General features: G+C 39.7%; 1 protein-coding gene across 7 annotated transcripts in view; it reads left to right on the top strand.

Annotated features, from left to right (window-relative positions):
- SLC4A10 (solute carrier family 4 member 10) overlaps positions 1-24,344 on the top strand; it is a 202,862-nt gene that overhangs the window by 57,219 nt on the left and 121,299 nt on the right. For all 7 annotated transcript variants that reach the window (XM_089519890.1, XM_089519886.1, XM_089519891.1 and 4 more), the window contains one exon: positions 19,582-19,663. In XM_089519890.1, coding sequence (XP_089376016.1) covers positions 19,582-19,663 — 82 coding nt within the window. The remainder of the gene's footprint in view (positions 1-19,581; positions 19,664-24,344) is intronic.

Genomic DNA, 24,344 nt, shown 5'->3' with positions numbered 1-24,344 from the left:
AAAATTGCCATGCAATATAGTAATGGCTGGCAACTTTGATAGTTTCAAGGAGTGTGTGTGTTAGATGAGCTGATGTTAGAAGAAGTGGGAAAAGTGTAGAAGTGTATTGATTTGTCTGTACTAACAAGACCATCTTTGGCTTCAGGTTTATTACATCTGCCATGTGTCTATTTTCTCCCCTGAGCAACAGGATCGCTTCATCTCATAATCTATATCTAAAATAAAGGAAAATTTATCAATGTGTATTCCTGTAGGCACTCTGTTGTACTATACTAGTAAACTGTCCATGAACATTATTAAGCGTGAATTAAATTTGTGGCATTTGTGAGCGTTAAATGTTTTCCCAGCATTTCTAGGGGGAAACAAATGGTAGTAAACAGAGCAAAACGGCCCAGAGCAAGAGCATACCATCATGATCCCTTTAAAGGCAGTTTGAATATTGGTACTTGTGTTAAAAACAGGTTGTAGTTTCTTAGGACAAGAAGCTACTGTTAGAACAGAATATGGAGAAGCAGAATGGTTCCCAATTGGAAGGAGTTCAGGCAAAGCTGCATGATATCATTTTACATGTTTAACTTGTATGCAGAAAATATCATATGAAGACAATGTCATATGGAAGAAAGAGGAGTGAAGATAGGAGGAAGGAACATCAACAATCTAAAATATGCAGATGACACTATACTATTAGGAGAAAACATCATAGACTTGGAACAATTACAATGTGCTGAGGGTTTTCCTCCTCTAATCACAACATGCATGGGATTAGGGGATTGGGTTTCTAGATCAGAAACAGTAACATGGTTTCCAGCTGTTATTTTAAACAGCTGAGGAGACACAAAGATGCTACTCTAATCCTTAAAATCAGAATATTATTCCCCCCACATGTGTTCTGCTAGATCAAGACCCCCAGTGGTGACATGCTTGGTAGTTTCCAACTTTTCTCTTTCTTGTAGCTTTAAATGCCCTTACAAGTGAGGCATTAGGACTGAAGTTAAATGGGTCCTAGAGCAAATCAAGCCTGAACTCTCCCTAGAAGCCTATAGGATAGCAAACCACTTCAGTGTATTCTTTGACTAGGCAAACTTGTCCTGAGGCTTGTGCTGGGAGTAAGGCAAGATAAAAATAAAATAAACAAAAAACCTATCATAAGTAGTCAGGCAACTTAAAGGCACATACATACACACACAAAGTGAGGGTCAAGACAAAGAATGACTTCCCTACTGCTTTAACCATTTCCCCCACTGTCATCCTTGTTTCCTCATCTTGAACCAAATCCAAAACATTCTCATCCAATTTGCAACCATGGAAGCAGTCTTCTACACATGCCATACCAGAGTGAATCACTGGGTGGTTGGATCAGGCCAATAGGCATAAATTGGGAGCTTTATACCCAGTGAAGAGCTTTGGACATTACTGTTTAAACGTTTTGAAAATAACTCATTGTCACTACTTATAGTAGTGATGAAAAAGTAACTTATTATGCTCCTTGTGGGGCTGATTATTTTACTCTTGCTTTCCACTACTTTTTTGAGAGGAAAAAATTGTTAGGTTTGCAAGGCGTATAAACTAATGGCATAAAATTTGAGAAAAATCTGGTCTAACTACATCTAAAAATGCCCTTTAGAAGTGACTTTTAAACATGATTAGATATGGTTACTCATCACACCAATAAAGGGACTTCACTCTTAATCATTATATTAGTGATCTTACTTATATACTATCCCAGCTTATGATATGCTCATATGCTATCACTGACTTAAGATACAAGTCAAGATCTACTACTACTATTACTACTACTAATATACTTTTGAATGCTAGAGCCCTGTTTCCCTTGAAAGTAACTCATTACAAGTAACTTTGTTATCGGTTGCTGCTTACTTTCAAAAATTAGTTCAGTCTTACAAAGCCCTGTCTGATGCTTAGATGTGTACCTGTCTTGATCTTCATCTATTCAAGAAGTGGGAATCATGTTGCCGTCCAGATGTTGCTGAACTGCAACTCACAGCTGAACTGCTGAGGTGTAGAGTTTGACAACATCTGGAGGACTACACAGTTGCATGCATAATAGGAAATGTTAATCATTTTGCTATTCATAAGTTGAATTCAGTCTTTGTTACTGTTTGGTCTTGCCACTCTGACTGCAGGGTCTATTCTCTGTAGGGACAGAGTTTGCCTCAGAGTCCTTTCTGTAGGCCTTCTTTAAAAGAGCATCTTGAAATCTTTGGGTCTGCATTTTGCATTATGTCTTATGCCTGGCAGAACACTAGTCCACTCACTTGAACTTCGAATTCAGTACCATGTCATCAATCCAGCTACAGTAATAGGCTATTGGCATTCACATCAGCAGAGTTTAAAAAGAACAAAATGAAGATTCAATAAAGAAACACCAGGAGCAGCAGTATTAGTTTACTATGTTAATGAAGTTTGGCAAGCAGGCATTTGCAGTTCTTGCCTTTTACACATAAAGGGGAGAAAATAGGAAATTATGAAGAGCAGATGTGTTTGCAATAAGATTTGTTGCAATTCCAAAATCAGTATTACATTAATATCCTATTTAATGAGCTACTTTTCTATTGCACATGCTTATATTGTGACCCGGTGTTTCCACACTCTGCAATTTTTGACCCTGCTTTAACTGCCATGGCTCCTAATGAAATACTAAGATTTGCTGTTTGGTGAGGGACTTTGAATCCTCTGCCAGAGGGGCTGTCATGTGTGTTGTGTGCCTTCAAGTCATTTCTGGCTTCTGGCAACCCTAATGCAAACTCATCATGGAGTTTTCTTGGCAAGATTTGCTTAGAGGTGGTTTGCCATTGCCTTCCCTTGAGGCTGAGAGAAGGTGACTTGCCCAAGGTCACACAATGGGTTTCATGGCCGAGCAGGAATCGAACCCTTGTCTCCAAAGTTGTGGTTACTCAAGCCACTATGCCATACTGGTTCTCATGAGAGGCTGGAGCTCTAGAAAATTGTAAGTACTGCAATAGAGGTTACAGATCCTAGAATTCCACAGGATGGAGCTCTGGGGCTGAAATGGTGTCAAACTGCTATTAATTGTACAATGTTCATACCACTATCCTTAATTCTTATTGATATTGTGGCGCAAAACAAATAACCCCGAAAGGGTGGGCTGGAGGTGGCCGGTTTTCCTCCAGAGGGATGCTGCAGCAGCCAAACTGCATGGCGTCCCTCTGCCCCAAAAAGAACCTGGAAAAAAATTGGTTCTTCTTTGGATTCCGTGTGGATGTCACAAGTGCGCCATTGGTGCAGTCATGATGTAAGTGATGTGCAGCAATGTCTATAACAGTGGTCCATGCCCTGGTAACCTCTCGGTTGGATTTCTGTAATGTGCTCTACATGGGGCAGCCCTTGTACCAAAGCCGGAAGCTTCAGTTAGTACAGAATATGGCAGCTAGGCTGGTCACTGGACGCGCCAGGGCCGACCATATAACACCAATTTTGTATAATCTCCATTGGCTGCCTGTTCGCTTCTGGGCACAATACAAGGTGTTGGTTATAACCTATAAAGCCCTAAATGGCTTGGGCCCAGGGTACTTGGAGGACAGCCTCTCCCCATATAATCCGCCCCGCACACTCAGGTCATCTAGGAAGAGTTTATTGAGGATCCCTTCTACAAGATATAGGTCAACCTCTCAAAGGGCATTTTCCATCTTGGCCCCTGGGATCTGGAACACCCTCCCCGAGGAGCTCCGCACCGCCACCTCCCTGGATCTCTTTAAAAAGAGACTGAAGACCTTTTTGTTTCATCAAGCCTTCCCTGATGTTCCGTGATATGTGTGGCCCCCCCATATGATTAACATCTTTGAGTATATTGCTGGCTTGGTTTAATGTTGATTTTATGTATACTGTACACTGTTTTGTAAGTTTTAATTATCTATTGCAATTTTTATCTTGTATTATATCGTTATTGCAATTGTTGTACACCACTGTGATCGAATGGAATAGCGGTATATAAATAAATTTTATTATTATCATCACTTACGTCATGATGGCAGCCCCCATATGGATGGGAGGACGCCATTACGATGCTGCCGTGACGTGCTAGGGTTAGGGACCCTGTTGTTGGTGCACAGTTCCTAACCCTAGAATCACTGCCTGAACCTCTTCTTGGCGGTGTGTACCAGGCCTGTGTGTCTTCAAGTTGTTTCCATCTTAGGATGACCATAAGGTGAACCTGTTATGGAGTTTTCTTGACAAGTTTTGTTCTGAGGCTGAGAAAGTATAACTTGCCCAGGGTCAACCAATGAATTTATGTGGCACAGCAGGGATTTGAATCCTGGTGTTATCAGAGTCTACTCATACGGCTATACCATGCAGGTGTCTCCCTTATTTCTTATCCCTAATATAATCAAGATGAAAAGATTTAAAATGGCTGTATGTAGCAACAAAATGGGAGGATTTATGCTCACTCTACTTCACAAAGGATGATATGGGGGAGGGGGTGGGGTCCCAGGTGCTTTCAGTCACTGTGTCCAGTACTCAGAAACAGCACGGTATCTGTGCACAACCTGTGTTGATTCCTGGATAGGGTAACCTTCCCTGATAGGGAAACATGGTTGCTTATTATGGTCATCCTTTGAATTTGATCTTGCAGAATAGCTTTAAAGAGCTTATTTTAATTGCCATTATATTTTCTAGCATTCTTGGGGGAGCCTATGTTTTTCATGCTAGAGATCCCAAGTTCAAGGAAAGAATCAGACTGCAACTAATGTGGAGACATGTAAGTTAGGATGTTGGTGGTCTACAGAATTGATGCATGCAAACACTGAAATCCACATCAGTATGTTTCACAGTGGTTTCTCTGTGACTCTCAAGACAAGCAGATGGGAACTATACTTATTGCTGGATTTTAATCAGATGAAGTTCAGATCATAGTTCCTATGAGAAAGCCTTGGGCAAATTTCTGCCTCTCATCCATAACTATGCATTATTAAAGGGAATGATACAGATCTCTTTCCAAGGATGCTCATAAGATAACAAATCAGCAAAGCACTTTCTCCAGTAAAAGTGTTGTATGAATAATGGTTGAAAATCTGAACTAGGAGAATATTCTTCATTTGTGAGAACTGTAGTGAAGAAACAAATCACTATTTTTGAACTAGCATAAGCTGCACAAAGTTGCATTCTCCTTGTGCAGTCAAAGCATTTTAATTTGAAATTAAGATAGCCTGGAGTGTATGACTCATACTAGTTTATTTTTAAACTGTAGCTTGTTCTACAGGCACTGAGTTTTGCTGCTCACTCCAGTGTATGAACTTGTGCATGCAGAAATCAGGAAAAAAACAACTCCGAACCCAACAGTTTCCCCCTTGAAACACTAAACAACAGTTCTGTGAATGAAATCCTAAACTCACTTTCCTGGGAGTAATCCCACTTATTATTATTATTAAACTTTATTTATTTTGCAAAACAAAAACTGCAGCAGCAACAAAAAACAAACCTCCCCCATGGTAATGATTAATGTCTGGCCAGTCTCAAATATTCTTTTCTTTGGAAAGGTTCAGGAGCACAGGGTGCTTCTCATATTCAGGGGTGTTTGAATGAAGAATACCCAGTGCCACTTCACTCTCTTATGTGGCATTAGGGAAAGACATGGATGTGGAGAGGGAAATATAACCTTACCTTCCTGTGTACTGTAACCTGGATTGGTGAACTCTCCATTTAATTCTGGCACACACACACACACACACACAGAGAGAGAGAGAGAGAGAGAGAGAGAGAGAGAGAAACACACACATAGACATAGCTGCATGCCATATATTAATAGCAATGTGCAGTCAGGAGCACAGTTGTGGTTGCAGCTGATTTTCCATGCATAAAAATGGCAGTGCTATCCCAAGAGCTAGAAAATGAGGGCTTGGTACAGATTAAGGACAACTGTTTTGGAAAGAAAGCTTGACTAAAACAATTGAGAATGAAGCCTGGGGTTGTGCCAGAATGTAACACTGAGAAGGAGTCATCTTCACAGTGACCTTTCCCTCTGACTGAACAAATTGATGCTGTTGGCTGTTTACCTGTGGCTACTCCTCGGAGTCTGGAGATCAGAAAAAACCTGCCTCCTAGCATGAGCAGGCCACTGAGTCAGCACATTATCTCAGGGGCTTCCTACTGCTGTAAACCACCTTGTGTCAGCTCAGATCAAGGCAAAGTCCATTTGGATAGGAGGGCTGTTTCTTGGCAGGGCCAGCACAGAAAGGATGATACCAAGAGGTAGGTTCTCCTTTTGGTAGTCTGTGCAAGTAAGGACTGTTCTTGTTGGATAGAGAAGAGGAAAGCATGATTTGTTTATTCCTCCTTATTTGTGTATGTCTGCCTGCCTGAACAGTATTATCTTTGCCAGCCATAAAAACTGGAGTTATTATTTTCCTAGGAGATACTGTGCTTTTTTCAAAAGTTGAGGTATATGTGGGAGGGAGAGGGAGCAGCTGCTGAGGGCAGAGCAAGAAGATGCAAGTGTGTGTTGTGTGTGTATGTGGGAGCAAGTTTGCCATTGTGGAAGAGGGGCATGCAAGAAAGTGTGGATTGCTTACAAAACCATCCCCTACATAGTGGCAGCTGGTGGCTCCATTGTCAGTATGGCAGGGAATCCACTCTGGTTTTCAGTCTGAACATTAAAGGAGTTGTCCAGAGCACTGAACCTTTTTCTATGGATTAACAGAATTATTTTGACACTGATTTTGGATCTGGTAGTGACCACTTCTTTCAACCCAGTCCTGTAAGTCTTTATAACTTTGAGGACAAGCCCCCTCAGTTGCAGATGCACCTACTGATAAATAGAAAAGTAAGTGTAATAGCCTCCAGGATTTTATCTTGTTCTGGCTGTATTACCCAAATGTGGTTGGGTGAAGCAGGGAAGAGGGGATATCTCCTATATTTGCCTGGTGGGGATTCATTGTGGTACAGCAGGTGAGGCCTAAGCTGGAGAGATGGAATATAATTGTGGGGATCTAATGTGATTCCAGAAAGCCAGCATGATTTATTGTTTTGAGTGTTGGACTATAACTGTGAAGACCAGGATTCAGTTTCCTACTTGGCCATGAAAACCTATGGGTGATTTTGGGTAAGTCGTATACTCTAAACCCCACAAAATCCTGTTACATTTGTCTTTGGGCTGCCATATATTTAAAACAACTTGAAGGCACATAGCAGCAGCAGCAACAACAATATAGTTCCAGCTCCCTTAAACAGCTAAGTATCTCTTCATTTTCCTATTTTGACTGTACCTGAGGGTGGGTCCCCAGGAAAGAACTGAAATTCTGGTTATGATCTGCTAGCCAATAGTCTCTTTGCTGATTTAACAAGAAAGGTCTGGTGTCTCCTGGAGTCTGTGCAGCCCAAGAATGTAGACAAGATCCTTCTAGAGTTGTGGCCAACCATATTATGTTTGACTCTTTCCATTCCCAGCTTTAAAAAGCAGGGAAGGGGATTGGCCTAGTCGTTAAGGGTAGTGGTGAGCATTACTTTGTAACAAGGCATGGTTCCATCATGCTCCAAAAAGGTGGCAGTGAAACTCTTTTAAAAACAAAAACAGCAACAACAAAAAATCTCCCTCTAACCCTATGGTAACATCTGGCCAGTTTCAGTGTGTGTGTGTGTGTGTATAGATAGATAGATAGATAGATAGATATAGATATAGATATAGATATAGATATAGATATAGGTTTCAGATCTGCTTATGGTCGGTTATGAAACTGTTTTAGTCACCTTTGTAGAAAACCCAAGCCAGTACCTGGACTGTGGTTGAGCATGCTCTATTGGCTCTACTGGAATGCTCAGCAGTTTCTGATACTGTTGATCATGGTATCTTTCTGTGTTGCCTGTTTGGGATAGTTCTTGGAGGCACTGCTTCATGGGTTTAGTCCTGGAGGGTCAAATTCAGACGGTGTTGCTTCTGAGGAAATCCTGTTTAACACCAAGAATATTCGGTCCATGTCTTATTTCTTATGCTATTTAATACATGCATAAACAGCCTTTGAGGTTTTTGAAAGTTTGGAGTTAGGGCCATAAGGATAGTGTGGATACTCAGTTCTATCTATCTTTTACAAGTTTGTCATGAATGGGCAACATGTGATCCCCACAGACATTTTATTTATCTGTCCTCAGATTGGCTTGGGCGATTTGTGCAAATGGGAATTGCAGCTGAGCAATATATATGTGGAGAGAGAGGGGTCACATGTTAGTCTCCCTGAATAAAATCCAAGGAAGTTGTTTTGGTTGTAAATCAGTACCTGATATTAATGATGTCCTGAATGAGGATGAACAAATTAAAGCTTAATCTACACAATACTTTACATCCTCATCCTCCTTGTCATCCCCATACCTATTCCATTTACCTAATATCTTCCCCTTTTTTGAAGATTCTGGATTCAAGACCTAATAGTGGTGCCATGAGAACAGGGATTTTAACTTGTCCTTTGAGAGGCAGGCTGAGCTCATCCTAAAATTCAGTCCTGAAACTGGCTGTCTAGACTTTGGTAGTGGTCAGAAGTGGATTTTCACAGTTACAGTCAGTGATGGTGAACCTTTTAGAGACTGAGTGCCCAACTCAGTGGCATTCCTGCACTGGGTGTCACCTGATTCCAGGGCAGGACTTTCCCAGAGACACAGACTTCCAGAGGCAGGATTTCCCTGGAGACAGTTAAAGGCACTCAAGGGTGCGCACCTGTTCCTCCTCTTCACCTGTCTTCCCATGCTTTCAATTGTCTCCGCATGCCCTCAGAGATGGTTTCACATGCAAGAGAGGGCATGTGTGCCATAGGTTCACCACCACAGGTTAAGGCTATTGGTGTGCCAGCTTCACCTGTTCCTGGAATGTCAGATTTGACTATGGTGACACATAGCTTAGTTCATTTAGTTTTGACAGAAATGCTTGTTGTGTGTTACTGTTTTAGAATACTTTGTAAACAGAAACTTTAGCTGGTCCATAATGCTGAAGCCAAGATGGGGTTGGTTAAAATGAGCATGTAAAAGGACAGTCTTATTCTAGGCATAATTTGAAGTGTTGGCTATAATCTGTAAAGCTGTATACAGTTTGGGACATTTGGCCAGGTTATTTGAAAGATATTTTCCACTCTTCTGGTTGCCCAAGTGTCAAGTTTTTCATGGAGGCCCTTATTTCAGGTCAACCACTTCAGAGACATGTTTGGTGGAGATGCAAGACAGGGCCTTCTTGGTGGCCTGGAATTCTCTGCCAAGGGAGACTAGACTGGCCCCCTGTCTGTTGTTCTGCTGGTAGGCAAATTCAAAGAAGACTTTCACATTTAAAATAATCCACAGCTGAAGAGGTTGTTGTTTCTTTCTGTTGATGTTTTCATTTGTGTTTGATCTCTTTTTGAATTTTAACAAATTTTAAAGTTTTTATTTCAACTTCATTGGTTTTCAGCACTTTGAATGTTTGGGGTTTTTTGGCTCAAGGGTGAAATATTAAATAAATCAATGAAAGAAGGAAAGATACAACTCTTGAAAAGCAAAGCTATCCTTGAATTTTGGCAGGTTCCTCTGTGTAGGAAAAGAATGCTGAGTCATAGAGGAGGAGGAGGAGGAGGAGGAGGAGGAGCTGTTGGTGTCCGGGCAATCTTCCCTGTTTCTTCCATCTAATGGCTATGGGAGATTATTCATGATGAGACAGAGAACTGAAAGATAAACAACAGAAGGGAAAAGATGGCCTGTGAACATGACTTTCAGCCCCTTCAGTTTTCATTGCTTTGAGGGATGATGCTTTCATCTTTCTGAAGAGGCAGAGCTGCAGTGCTGTTCACATGGCAAGCAAGCTCATTTGCCTCACTGATTTGAACAAAACTTTTTCCCCCAGTACGTTTGCCAAGGTTTGGAGTCTTTCATTTAGTGAATGTCTTAATGATGATAATAGCAAGAAGGAGCAATTCTAGATTTAACACTTGTTTCTTACTTTCTAATAAAACAATCAAATTAAACCTTACATGTAAAAATATTAAGCTATTACACATATCCTAGATTTATCTTTTCAGTTTAAAAATGTAAAAAAAAAAGAGAGAGAACAATTAAAACACGGCCCTCAAACAATATCATTGAAACTATATTACTAACCACAGGTGGCTAGTAGCTCCATTGCTTTGGCCCAGTGAACTCATTGTGGGCTTATCCAAGAGCCATGGAGCTGTCCAGGGTGCTGAACCATATTCCCAAAACAGATTGAGCACCTTTGATCGCTCCTGAAAAACCAGAATAGTACTTAGAAAACCCAACTTGGGTTCATTGTATAAATCCAAAGCCCTGATGGCTTCTGTAAAACAACAAAAGATGTAATCTTAGCCTGTGCCAAAAGTACATATGTGCTAGAATAAAGCATTCTTAAGAGCCTATTTAAAAACGGGGAAGAGGAATCAAAGTAAAACTTTGAACTAGAATACCCCAGCCAACATGGCCACTGTGTGCAGGATACTTGCAATTGGTTGGGGGATTCTGGGAGTTTTAGTTCAGAAGTGTAACAATGTAATGCTTTGCTTCTTTGGGAAGGCTATGAAATAACAGGACTAAAATTGTTGTGCTCTGCTGCTCACCAACTTCATGTGTCTTGCAGTTCTTTCACTTCATATTTCTTCCTTTTAAAACATGGAATATTACTGATATTTAACACAAAATTTAGAATGTTATTAAAAGAGGTGGAGTACAACTTCATAATACAACAAACAGCACCTTGGAAATGAGAATCAGGGAAGATAAGCAAGAATATATATCATGCATTGAAAAGTACAGTGTATTCAGACTTCTATGGCAATATATGTTGCAAGTCTCCAGGTTAGTAAATGTGCTTCTAACATGGCCAGTTCCATTTTGGAGTGGATTTTATTAACAGTACATAGCTCTAATCTGCTCTGCAGAAATGATGCACTTTGACACTGCTTTAATTGCCTTGGCTCAGTACTACGAAGGGATTTGTAGTTTTGTGATATATTTAGCCTTCTCCGTCAGAGCTCTAGTACCACAACAAACTACAAATCCCAGGGTTCTGTTGAATGGAGCCTTGACAGTTAAAGCTGTGTCAAACTGCATGCAGATTAGACCTAAATCACACTCTGAAAATTTAATTATTCCTTGAAGGAAGAAGCATAGATCTCACCCAGAGCCTTGGTTCTCCCTCCCTTAAAACCATGTTATGCGTTATCTTGTTCTTTTTAGATGTAGTATATCTGTATGTAAAAAACAATCACCTTTTAATAAAAGTTCTGGAAGTTTTCCAAAGATTAGTTTTGGATGGAGTAATAGAAGGATTTCCCTTCTTTTTACAGTTCAACTGACATTGAAGAAAATCAATAAAAAGCAAAAAAATGCTAGCTCACTTTTGGTTATGAAATAATCAATAAATTAGACCCAAAAATTTATATTGTTTCATTATGAGTTTTTGTGCAGAAGCATTGGTGTGTCAGTATGTAATGGAGTTAAAGAATGCTAAGAAGTAACATAATATAAAATATATGGATTTGCTGATAAGATTATTTAAAAATAGTAATTTCTAGCTATAGCACATCCAGTTTCTTACATGTATTGGAGGAATGTATGATCCATTTTTGGAAGATAAATATCTCTGATAAAATATTATTATTACTTTAGGATGGACGAAGGAAATTATATCTCAAACATCATGATGTAGATACTCATTGAAGTCTCACAGTTGCAAGACACTTTGCCTGAATTATGGAAAATTTAACAAACAGTGTATGGGATGGATACATCACTTTTGCCAAATCTCTTCTTATCCTCTGTCCCTTCTGTCACTATATTCCTTTCATTTTCCATTCTGCTTCCACTTTTTGTCATCATCTTAGTACAGTTAATCTTTACTTTATGATTCTTATAAAGCCCAAAGCATTTTATGTGTACAGATTTATTTCTGTATGGCTGGTGTCTGAAGGAATCTATTTTTGTAAACTGGCAAATTATTTGAGTGTTTGTGTGTGTGTTAGTGGTCAAAACATTACCAGTCAAGGGCCTGAGTTCATTTGTTAGTCCCAACCAGAATTTTCAATACAGAATAGTATAGTGAGCCCTTGGTATCACCTGGGGTTTGATTCCAGGAAACCGCGCCCCCCCCCCCCCATGTATACAAAATCTATGGATACTCAAGTCCCATTATATACAATGTCATAGTAAAATGGTATTCCTTATATAAAATGGCAAAATAAAGGTTTGCTTTTGGGGTTTATTTTTGGACTATTTTTAAGCCATGGATGGTTGAATCCATGTATGCAGAACCCGTGGATATGGAGGGCCAACTGTATATCAACATGTATACAAATCCCATTGATTCAATAGGTTTACTCTAGTTGGAGGTGTGCATGTGTACATGTCTTCCAAGTTGCCTGTCAACTTATGGCAACCTCATGAACTTCATAGGGTTTTCTTAGACAAGGAGTATTCAGAAGTGATTTTACCAGTTCCTTTGTAGCAAATGGGTTTAGCACATGGTATTTGCAGAATTAAACATACATAATTTTTGAAGGATATCGAGGTTCATGTGTGAAGCTGACAATCAGCAGCGTAAGGAGATAACTTCCAGAATTCAAGGAGCCATATCCATTTTTGGGACTTTGGAGGGCTACCCCTCCCATTGTCCTCCTCCATCTCAATTCTGGTGACTGAAAATGGCAGCTTTGTAGGTGTCTTTGGATTCCAAGGTCTTTGAGCCCTAGCCAAAATGGCCAGTGATTTAGGATGAGAAAGGTGAAATCTGGGAACATTTGGATGACCACCCATGGCCTCCCCTTGTCTTAGAGAAGTGTATTTGGATCCCAAATTTCCTTTTCAGAATAGCACAGAGTTTATATCCACAGAATAGCCTTTTCTGCTATCCGTTCCTCTTTACAGTCACCTGAAATTTCACAGATTTCCAGGTGTTAGAGGAATTGTTGGCAGGCTGGTTTCAGAGGCATAGGATTGGCCCTCTAGTACACACAATGTTATCCTCCAACAGAAGAGAATGACCAAGGAACTAAGAAGAAATGAGTTGCATGCATGTCTCTCATAATCTGGTACCAGGGGTAAAATAGAAATATTTAATTAACCAGGCAATTTTTAGAAATGTGTGGAATCTAACAAGCACCATCTACACCAATAATTCTCAAAGTCTGGCCTTCCAGGTGTTTTGGACTTCAGCTCTCAGAATCCCAGACCACGGGACAAGATGAATGAGGCTTCTGGGAGCTGAAATCCAAAACATCTGGAGGACCAGACTTTGGGAATCACTGATCTACACTGTACACTGGGTGGAGTCTTGTATGTAGTACAGTGTCCTTTTATGGGGAGTTCCCTAACTGTAAAAGTAAAATTTTCTGAAGGCTGACTAGAAATACGTGGAAAGAGAACAGGAGACAGTGAGTGTGAATGATAGGTAACTGCAGGTGCATAGCATGGCATTTGTTGAGTAACCCCTAGGTCCAGCTGACTGAGACCTACCTCATCTACATTGTAGAAATAATGCAGTTTAACACCACTTTAACTGTCATGGATATGGAATCCTAGGATTTTTAGTTTCTTGTGATACCAGAGCTCTCTGACAGGGAAGGCTAAATATCTCAAAAAACTACAAATCCTAGAATTCAATTGAGCCATAGCAGTTAAAGTGGTGTCAAACTGCATTATTTCTGCAGTGCAGATGAGGCCTGAGACACAGTACATGGGGGTGGTCACTGTTGCCATGGAATCCTGGGCAGCGTATGCATGTACAAGTATTAGTTCCCAACCATTTGAAAGGAAAGCGTTGGAAAAAAGCAGGGTGCCATTATATGTTCAATATATATATTCTTGCAAGGGGAGATTTTAAGAAGCCAATCAAACTGTGACTGTCGCATCTTCTCTCCCATTTAGGCTCCTGGAATGTATTTAGGTTCTCATGTAGCCATCCCAATTTACCAGCTGAGAAAAGTGCTGCAATGAATACAATGAAGCCTTAGTGCTTGTTAGATACCAAGGCCCAGTAACCATGGAAACAAAACTGAATTGGACTATGATTTCAGGCAAGATTGCTTAGTCATATGAACCAAAACATTATTAACGTCCTATAACCAAGTTATATTCGAATTTCATCAAGTCCAGGTATCTCAGCATGGGTGCCCCCCGTTCCAAACGGATAGGCAATGAGAAAAGCTGATCTTTAAATTAATATACGAATGACATAGATTCTACACTGTAAATCTCTATAGAGCCAGTTTGAAATAATAATAATAATAATAATAATAATAATAATAATAATAATTTCTTACTCACCACCCCTCAAGGCTCAAGGTGGGGTACAACATAGGACCTTATCACACTAGATGAATTCCTCTCAGGAACAGGATTTAAAAGTAGAAAAAAAACTAGAAATACAGGATGATTTTCAGACGCGTTTCTGCCAAACTGATATAATACGAAAATAAAGCAAATGAAAAGTGGACAAAAACATCACCTTTTTACTTTTGGGAACTTCCTGAAAGTAAACAAAAAAGTGTATTTTTTGTCCACTTTCCATTTGCTTTATTTTTGCATTATTTCTGTTTGGCAGATGTGTCTGAAAATCATCCCGCATTTGCGTGTTTTTTTCTACTTCTAAAATCCTGTTTCTGAGCGGGATTTGTCCAGTGTGATAAGGCTCATATATCAGTCTTCCCCAAAATGTGCTCTTTAAGGGATTTTGGACTTCAGCTCCCAGAATCCAGACTATTGGCCAACATGCCTGAGGCTTCTGGAGCTGAAGTCCAAAATCTCTTAAAAGGCACAGTTTGGGGACCACTGACATAGATTAAAATACAGAAAACCTTTTAAACAAACAAGCTAAAGCACACAAGCATTGCTGTTGTTGTTAACTGCCCTCAAGTTGATCCTTATTCATGGTGACCCTGTAGATGATACAGCTCCAAGATCATTTGCCCTCCCCTGTTTGCTTAGGTCCTGTAAATTTAGACCGATGACCTCCCTGATAGAGTCTATCCATCTAGTATGTGGCCAGGCCTCTCCTTCTGCTTCGCTCCACCTTCATTGTCTTTTCTAATGAGTCATGCCTTCTCATAATGTGGCCAATAGCCTCAGTTTTGTCATTTTGGCTTCCAGGGGGAGTTCTGATCTGTTTGATCTGTTCAATTACTTGTCTTTTTGGCTGTCCATGGTACCCTCAGAGCTCTTCTCCAGCACCATATCTCAAATGAGTTGATTTTTTTTCTATCCATTTTCTTTTACTGTCCAGATCTTGCATCAGTACATAGTGATGGGGAATACTATAGCTTGGGTAATTCTGACTTTAGTGTTCATTTGTACAAACATAGGACACATAGGATGAGTAAAACCATCCAGGATAAAATTAAAATATGCTAATTTAAAATTCATAGTTTAAAATTGACTGGGTAGGCCTGATGGAAGACATAGGTCTTTAATACTGTTTAAATTCAGTCAGCATGTTTAACTGTCAAATCTCTTCCATAGTCTAGGGGCAGATATAGTGGTTAGAGCATCAGACTGGAACCTGGAAACCCACTGAATCATGAAACTCACTGGATGACTTTAAGCCAGTTACTTTCTCTCAGCCTGATTACCTTGAGTCCAGGGTATGCATTTAACTAATAAATAAATAATAGATATTAAAACATTGGGGAAATGTTGAGATCCAGTTTTTTACAACTTCCAAATTTTGACTTGTGTTGTAAAATTTGATGCAAAAAAATGATGTCTGCAGCACAATCTTGGTTGTGGACTGTGGCAAGAACAGGCAACTGGAGAGATTCTGCAGGGTGCTGCAGAAACTGCTTGTCCCCATGACTGGGAGAGTGCTGCAGAGGTAATTTCCCAACACTCCAATTTGCAGCACCTCAGAATCCCTTCAGATGGGGCACAGTCAAGCTCAAAAGGTAGATTTTGGGGTCATGTTCAGGAATTAACAACTGGAAATGCAAATCTCTAGCATTACAAGATCATGGGTCCAATTTGCAACCTCATAAGTACTTAACAGGATGCTGTTTGGTTCAGTTAGAGCTTTTTCTTCCAGGCTATTCCAGTTTCTAAGAAGCCCCCAAATGTTTAAAAATTAAATATTAAAATAGTATTTTTGTTCTGTTTTGCCCATTTGAATGCATGGCTGGTTTTCAAAATAGCTTTAGGGAAGAAATCTGGTGTCAGCTTGATACCATATAGGTTTGGCTGACAGGGAATCAATCCAATCCAATCCAATTGATTATACATTAGGCATGCATCTGTTCATGCAGTGCCGAAGGTATCCCCTAGACAGGAACCACTGCTTTTTTGACAGTGTAGCTTATAAGAAAATTAGAATGTTTTAAGCCTGGATTCATTTGTAACAGTTATGCTTTGGGTTGATTTAAACTGTCAGCCCTCCCTTTCATTCTTAGGCTTATTTTGTGCCATCAAATTTATTATGTTGGTTTATTACTTTAGAATTAATGAGAAGAATGATAATCTCTTTCCATCTATCAAATTAACTGTGCATTTGCAATATTAACTATATGTGTGATTGGAATTCAGTGGCACATCAGTTTCCCAAAGCTAAAGTTGATTTGCACAAATTTTAGCATTGTTACAGAGGAGGGTATTTGAATGTTCTCTTAGCTATGGGAGAGGGGAAATGTGGAGCTGTCCTTATGCATATGACATGCAGCCCTGGGGAAGATATAAATCTGGAATGAAAACTAATTGCTTTCTACTTTGTTGCACATCCTGTACTATGTGGTACAGGGCTGGCCAAAAGAAGCACATCCATCCATTGACCTCAATACAGAAAGCTGTCGCAGTTGGGTCCTAATTAAAAATAAAAGCAGTTTTAAAACATTACTTTAGACAATCTTGGCTTAATTGCCTAACCCAGCCATCCTGGACCCTCCACCTTTGAAGAGAAATGGTGTATGTTAGGTAGATAAAATGCAGAGTGCTTTATTCAGTTGTTGTGTGTTGAATGCAATAACACATTCAAATGCATGAGGATAATATAGAAGAAATGAGAGTAATTGTGGCACCAAATGTGTAAATAAATATTAGCCACAGTCAACCAGTTTTGCAGCATTCTGTCCTTTCAAGGACCCTTCAGATGGTGGAGCTGAACAAGGCAGCCATTAGGGATTTCTTTTGTCTCAGCAAACAAGACACACTGTTAAGCACTGTCTTTAAGAAGATGCTTTTCCTCATATGCTCTTATGTCTTCTTATTTCCAAATAGCATGCTGATCTTTCCTTGACGCTAGTACAGCCACTTCTTATAAATATCAAGGTGAATGTGAACAAAAGTCTAGAGTACAACTAATGCCTTGAAACCAAAAAGGCAGGCAGGACTGTGTTCAGTTAGTACTTGATAGTATAGAGTCTAGAAATGTCATATAGTTTCTGAAATAAATGTTGTGTGGTTGTTGGGTTTTTTAAACATTGTGTTAATCTTTAAACATACAGAGCTAAATCCAGCGGCTACTTCCAGCTAGAGTAAACTCACTGACAGTTGCTGTACAGCAAGTCAACATTTATGTAAATCCTATTGATTCAATGGGTCTTCTCTAGTAAGGATTAGTTTTATTTGTCTTAGGTCATAGTAAATTCAATGGAATGGCTGGGGTTTTTGGAATAGGAAAGGCAGAACAGTCAGCAATCCTGCACTTCTTACTAGTAGCATAGTGACTGTTCATTCTGAACATAAAACTGTGATTTATCCTATACGTCTTATGATTAATAGTATCTCAGTCAGCACCACCACTTAACACGCAAAACTAGTATTTTGATTTCTAATAAAAATGCATGGCTTGTCTCATTGAAATCATTACTTCTTGTCTGTCTATCTATCTATCTATCTATCTATCTATCTATCTATCTATCTATCTATCTATCCATCCACCCACCCACCCACCCACCCACCCACCTATCCTTCAATGCCTACATAAAGGTTTTCCCCCACTGAGAGATGGTCTTATTAGAAAGTAAGGATGTAGTGAAGGTTTTCCAACTGAGCTTGTTAGAAAACCTCAGATCCTTCCTCTGCACTAACTGCACATGGGACTGAATGTAGTGAAAGCCATCCAGTTACTATCTAAAATGAAGGCTTTCCTATGCTATAATGATGTTTAGTGATCTTATTCCATCCTTGGATTTGGAGATATGAAAGGGAAGGAACAGAACAACAAAATCTTTTGCTTTATCATTATAAATTCATAAGTGACAGAATGCCATATTTAGACATTGCAAGAGATTGTGCAACATATTCAGGGGCAGCCATGTTAGCCATGAAATAATTACAGCAAAATGCAAAATCCTCAAAAATGATAGCTTTATTGACCAACCAAATTCAACAAAATATATCATGCAAGCATTCAACAGGCAAAAATGTTAAAAATTATACAGGACAAGAAAACTGATGATGTCAGAGACACAGGCCTACATTTTGTCTCATATGTTGCTTTTGTTTTAAGTTAAGATGGTCTGAAGGGATCTCAGTACAGGCAGGGGCACTCCCCTTGTTGTCCATGTGCGGACTCGGGACAAAGAGCAACAGGGGAAAACTTTAATGCCATAAGTTTTCTTGAATGTATATGGAGGATAAGGCTAACAATGTCTGTTAGTCATGGTGTTTGCATGCTTCATGTGGGAACTGGGGAAGCAAAGGCTGTGGCCTGCCTTAGCCCTTGCCTTTTTACCTGGCTGTGATCACTGACACCTTTCCTTGCTCGGACATAGGCATTCCCCCCCTCTCCTCATATTCATTGAACATGAGCATCATAAATTCTAAGGCAGATTATATGTCCTATGAAAATACATGGGCTCATGCAAGCCTTTCTTTTACAGGTAAACGCCTTTTGGAAAGAGGCAGCTGGAAGAGAAGTGACAGCTATCAAGAGATTTGTCAAACACATACTTCTAAATTTTCTTTGCCATGAAACTAGTCAACAGCTACATAATTAATTTATTATTTATTTATTTCATTTGTATGCTGCCTTTCTCCCAAAAAGGGCTGAAGGCAGCTTAAGGGACTTTTGAGACTCTTCTGAGAAATGTATTTCCCCCCACAAAAGCCCAAGAGCCTTATCACATGAGAAAAGAAATCCAAAATAGAACAGGAGAGTAATAATTGCTTTCTGTGTGCCTCTCCGCATGCTGTCACATTCCTCCTTGAAATAAAATGGAAACATTTATCATCATTTTACCAGAACTATAGGCATGTACTGTAACCTATGCATGGCTGTTACAAAGAAAGATCCACTGCACTTAATAGTATTTAATTCCTCATTAAAATGTGTAGGACTGAAATAGAAGAACACAGATTTCTGTCTTTTCAAATCCTAAATTGGACAGCTGCACACTCTGTTCTAAAGTGTGTGCAGTACAGCAATTCACTGTTCTGAATGTTACCAGTCCTAATGTTGCTTCTGATTCATACAAGATCTGGACAACCAGTATGTAGAAAAAGGGAAAACAAGCTTTCAAAATATTTTCAGCTGTTATTTATAACTGAGCCTCATTTGAAGACCTGGACGTCCAAAACCCAGTACTCACCTTTCCTTCCTTAGTTGGGGCCTGGTGAAGACAGTAGCATGAAAATCTAATACATGCAATTGCTTTTATTTTGTAGAGAAACGATGAAGAAGCAGTGGTGGACAGGGGTGGAACACGCTCCATTCTCAAAACACATTTTGAAAAGGAAGACTTAGAAGGTGAGTGGTTATTTCTGATTTATAGTCTTTTTCATTTTGAAAGCATTGACCTAATTTCATCTTCAAAAATATATGCAAGGCCACCACTATTTGATGAAAATAATTTGCCAGCTATTGAAAGTCAGTTCCTGCTCTTACAGATTATCCTGAATGAAAATACATATATTAATACCCATTGTTGGATAATTGGTTAAATATGCATTATTTAAGGACTGGTAAAAATATGCAAAATAAAAACAGGAATGGTCATTTCCTGAATCAGTTAATGTCTTCACCTTTGCAATTTTGTATTTCAGATAAAGGAACAGAATTAAAAAAAATATTAGAAATATTTTTGGTGGGTTTTTAGGACTATGTGACCATATTCTAGAAGAGTTTATTCCTGACGTTTTGTCGGCATCTGTGGTTGGCATCTTCATTCTCTGAAGATACCAGCCACAGATGTTGGTGAAATGTCAGGAATAAACTCTTCTAGAAAGAACATGGTCACATAGCCTGAAAACCCCATACAAGACTATGGATGCTGGCCATGAAAGCCTTTGACTTCACATTAGAAATATTCATTCTTTTCCACTTTCTACTATGCTCAGACGTTTGGGAACAAGGACATGATACAAGGACAGTGATGATACTGATATCATCTCAGGGCTGGTCCTGTCTTTAGACAAGGCGAGGCAGATATTCTTAAATGTCGGTAATGTTTGGAAAGGCAGAATTTTGTGTGTGTGTGGTTTGTGTGAGAGTGCTTCCTTAGGATTCTTTATCCACCTCTCCCCAATAGGAAGGAAGAAATGTTGGCTCTGTTTTTTTGTTTTCACCTCAAGCTGTAAGAGGAAATAGATTGAGCTTGTCAAATTCTACTGCCTACAGAGAAGTAATGTTTACCATTCTTTATTGGTGGCCTTCCCAGCTCTTCTCCTCCTTTAGAAATGTTGGACTGTATAGTTAATCCAGTGGGGTAATAGTGGCCTTGGTTAATTAATTGCTTTTGCTGAGTGTGTGTGTGTGTGTGTGTGTGTGTGTGTGAGAGAGAGAGAGAGAGAGAGAGAGAGAGGTGGTACCTTAAATGACTAATAAATTTATTACAGCATAACCTTTCACATCCTGTATGTGTCTAAGTGTATAACAATACCCTACACATAGTGTTGCTTATTATTTTTCTGAGTTTTCTTTGCTAGAAGAAACAATTCCTTTGTTATTAATGAAGATCTTCAACTTCTGAACAAGCTCATTGTTTAGAAAATTGATCCCATTTTTATGGATATTCATTATATACATACAGACACAGTAGTTCTCTTTTTTAAAATAATAGTTTTCAGTATCTTTAAAAACATAAAACATATGTAACTAGAAAACCCCACTCAACTACACACATGACACAATCCTACACTAAACTAAAAACACCCTAAACCATACTAATCTCCATTATCCCCAGCCCCCCAACTCCTTCCTCTTATACAGAACTATAACAAGTAACACCTTAATAAAAACAAAACTGACACAGTAGTTCTCAACCTGGAGATCCCAATTATATATGTAGAGACTGTATTTGCAGGACTTTTTGATTCTGTTTTAAAATGTTTGACTCTTTTAGCATGTCAATGATGCTACAGCTGTATTACATAATACATAGATGATTTTTTGGCATATGCTTTTAGAGTGTCTCATCATTGAGCATAATAGTACATTTGTGTACACGGAGCTCTAGATTCATTCTGGGCCATTTTATCACAAGCACAAGTCAAAAACTATGCTCAGACATCTGTCGTACAAGTGTTGCCATGCACAGTAGTACAATTTCAATTTCATAAGTTAAAATAAAATCATCAACACAGTTAAAACACTTTAGAACATTTTGGCACTGATCACTTTTTGATTGGCACTAATCACTTTTTGATTGAATGAAAGGCTTTCAAACTTAACCTCTTAACAGGAAGTTATAGGCACTAACTGTGCCAGTCATTTCTTGGGTATACCAGTCTCTTTGTTACCCCCTTTCAACAGCAGTTGCACATACAACACAAGGGCTATGGTCATGTATACAGAGCTCAGAACAGTTTGGATTACTACTTTCAGAATACCCCAGCCACCATGGCCTTTGACAATGTTGGCTAGGGAATTTGAGGACCTGTAGTCCTCCAAGTTAACTTTTCTTCAGTTATGCATGTATCTAAAATTTTTCTTGATCCAGATAATTCAATCTGTATATGAAAACACATGCCACATACAGATTGCACTTTCTCACATGGCGTGGGACAAGTCTGTGTCAGTGCTATAATAGCCATGATAGCAAAATTTATTTGGTTTTTAGCTACTGGAAATTTATATAAATTCCCTGTTATTTTATTAATGGAATCTAAAGTTTCAACACTGTCTTTGATCATGAGTGCAGTGAATATTAAGTACCATTAAACTAATTTATAGTAAATTTGCTACCTGAACAGATACATAATTTAACTACAACTGCTAGTCTGTAACATTTGCATTGGGTGTAAATTTAGATATATGGGTCAAATTATCACCCTCAGTGCACCTACCTTTCATTTACATTTTATTTTAATTTCCATTGCAGTTTTGGTTTGAGTTTTGTTTTCACTTCTCCAGTTTACAGACCCAGAGGACAACATTCCTCTCTGCTTACATGTTTAATCTGGCAGTTAATATTTTGTGTCTTTGACTCCTGTCCTGTGGCTTTCTTAGCAAGATTTGTTCAAAGCAGCATTGGTCATTGCCTTCTTCTGAGGCTGAGAGAGTGAGTCTTGCCCAAGATTATTCAGTGGGTTTCCATGGCTGAATGGGGATTCAAATTCATACCTCCCAGGTAGGGTTGCCATAAGTGAGGACCTCCAAACCGGGACAAATGTAGGACAAATGCAGGACAACATTTTCAAATGTAGGACACATTTAAAAAAAATGGAGGACACGCAAAAAATTGAGGCTTTTTTAGAAATGTTCATATAAATGCATGTTTCTTAGGCATGATCAAAATGGAGGACATTTTGACATTATTCGTAGACAGATCACGGAAATGTACTTCCCTTTCTGGCCACCCCCCTCTCCCCATTCCAAACAGCACATTTGAGCATTGAACATGGCTTTATTTTAACATTGCCTCTTGCATATTTCAGAGGCTTATTCCACAACCAAACCCTTTGGTCAAGGGACTTTGGTTTTTCTTCATTTTGACTTGTTTTGTCTGTATTCCTCCCCACTAAATAAAGAAGATATGAAATGGAGTTAATGGGTACAAGTTGTTAAACAAAAAAGTCTTGTGAGACTCTGTAGGCAAGAGGTGCACCATGTTAAGATCTGCATTAAGCACACTTAGGCTGCTGCCACACTGCTTTCACTCTCATCGCTCCATCCTATGGAATCCTGGGATTTGTAGTTTGTTGTGGTGCCAAGGCTGGGCTTTGAAATCTCAGGCATAAGAGAGGCAAAAGGCTTGGGCTGCATCTACACTGGAGAAATAATCTGGTTTGAGACCACTTTAACTGTCTTGCCTGAATGCTATGGAATTCTGGGAATGGTGGTTTGTTCCAGCACCACAGCAGAATGGCAGTTAACCCCTGGAAAGCTCTCTGACCAAGGTGACCAATGCCCTCACCCCAAAATGTAGGGCACCCAAGCAAAAAAATGTAGGACATGGCCAAAAATAAAAGCTAAAAACACCCATGTAATTATAAATCCATGCTTCTTAGCCATGATCCAAATGGAGGACCTTTTGAAATGTGACAGAAGAGGACATGTCCTGGAAAAGGAGGAGGATGCCTGGTCACCTTGTCTCTGGTCCAAAATACACTGCAGAAATAAAACAATGCTGGACTGAAATGCCCAGAGTTCCTCACCAAAGCTGCATCCACACTGAGGAAATAATCCAGTTTGAGAGTGACTTAACTGTCCTGGGTTAGTGCTGGGGAATGCTGGGAATTGTAGTACATTGTGGCCCCAGAGCTATCTCTGACAGGGAGTCCCATAACCCTCCAAATGTAGTTGAACTGCAGCGCCCAGAATTCCTCCCCAGGTGCATCCACACTGAGGAAATGGTCCAGTTTGAGACTGCTCAGTGCTGGGGAATCCTGGGAATTGTAGTCTATTGTGGCCTCAGAGCCATGACTGACAGAGAAGTCTCAATGTCTCCCAAACACTCGCATTCCCAGGATTCCCTAGCATTGAGTTAAAGCAGTCTCAAAGTGGGTTATTATTCCTGCAGTGTGTGTGAGAGATATAAAAGCTAGGGACTGGATTCATTTGGAGGATCTCTGTGTCCAAAACACACTGCTTGGACTGCCAGGGCTCAGTGCTATGGAATCCTGGGAATGGTAGTTTATTGTGGCACCAGAGCTCTCTGACAGAGAAGGCCAAATGCCTCACAGACCCCAGAATTCCAGAGCATTGAGCTTTGGCAGTTAAAGGGGTCTCAAAGTGCAGAGGGGGGGGGGGAGAGAAAAGCCAGGGAGTGTGAATGAGCTCTGAGAGGAGGAGGAGAAGGAGGAGGAGGAGGGAGGGAGCCAAGGGAAGTGGCCAGGACCACCAGAGGAGCCCCTGCTTTTCCTCATCATCGCAGCCTTCTCACTGCTGGCAAGAGGCTCTGCCCCCAGCCAGGCAACGCCTCCATTCAGTCTCCTTTTGTCAAAAGAGCTCTGGTGCCACAAGAAACTACAATTCCCAGAATCCCATA

This window comes from Sceloporus occidentalis, unplaced genomic scaffold, assembly GCF_023333645.1.
Source record: "Sceloporus occidentalis isolate IW3139 unplaced genomic scaffold, rSceOcc1.0.p SCAF_4, whole genome shotgun sequence".
In the NCBI taxonomy this organism is placed as follows: Eukaryota; Metazoa; Chordata; class Lepidosauria; order Squamata; family Phrynosomatidae; genus Sceloporus; species Sceloporus occidentalis.
Note: the sequence above shows the minus strand (reverse complement) of the source record. Positions and strands in the feature narration are given on the sequence as shown.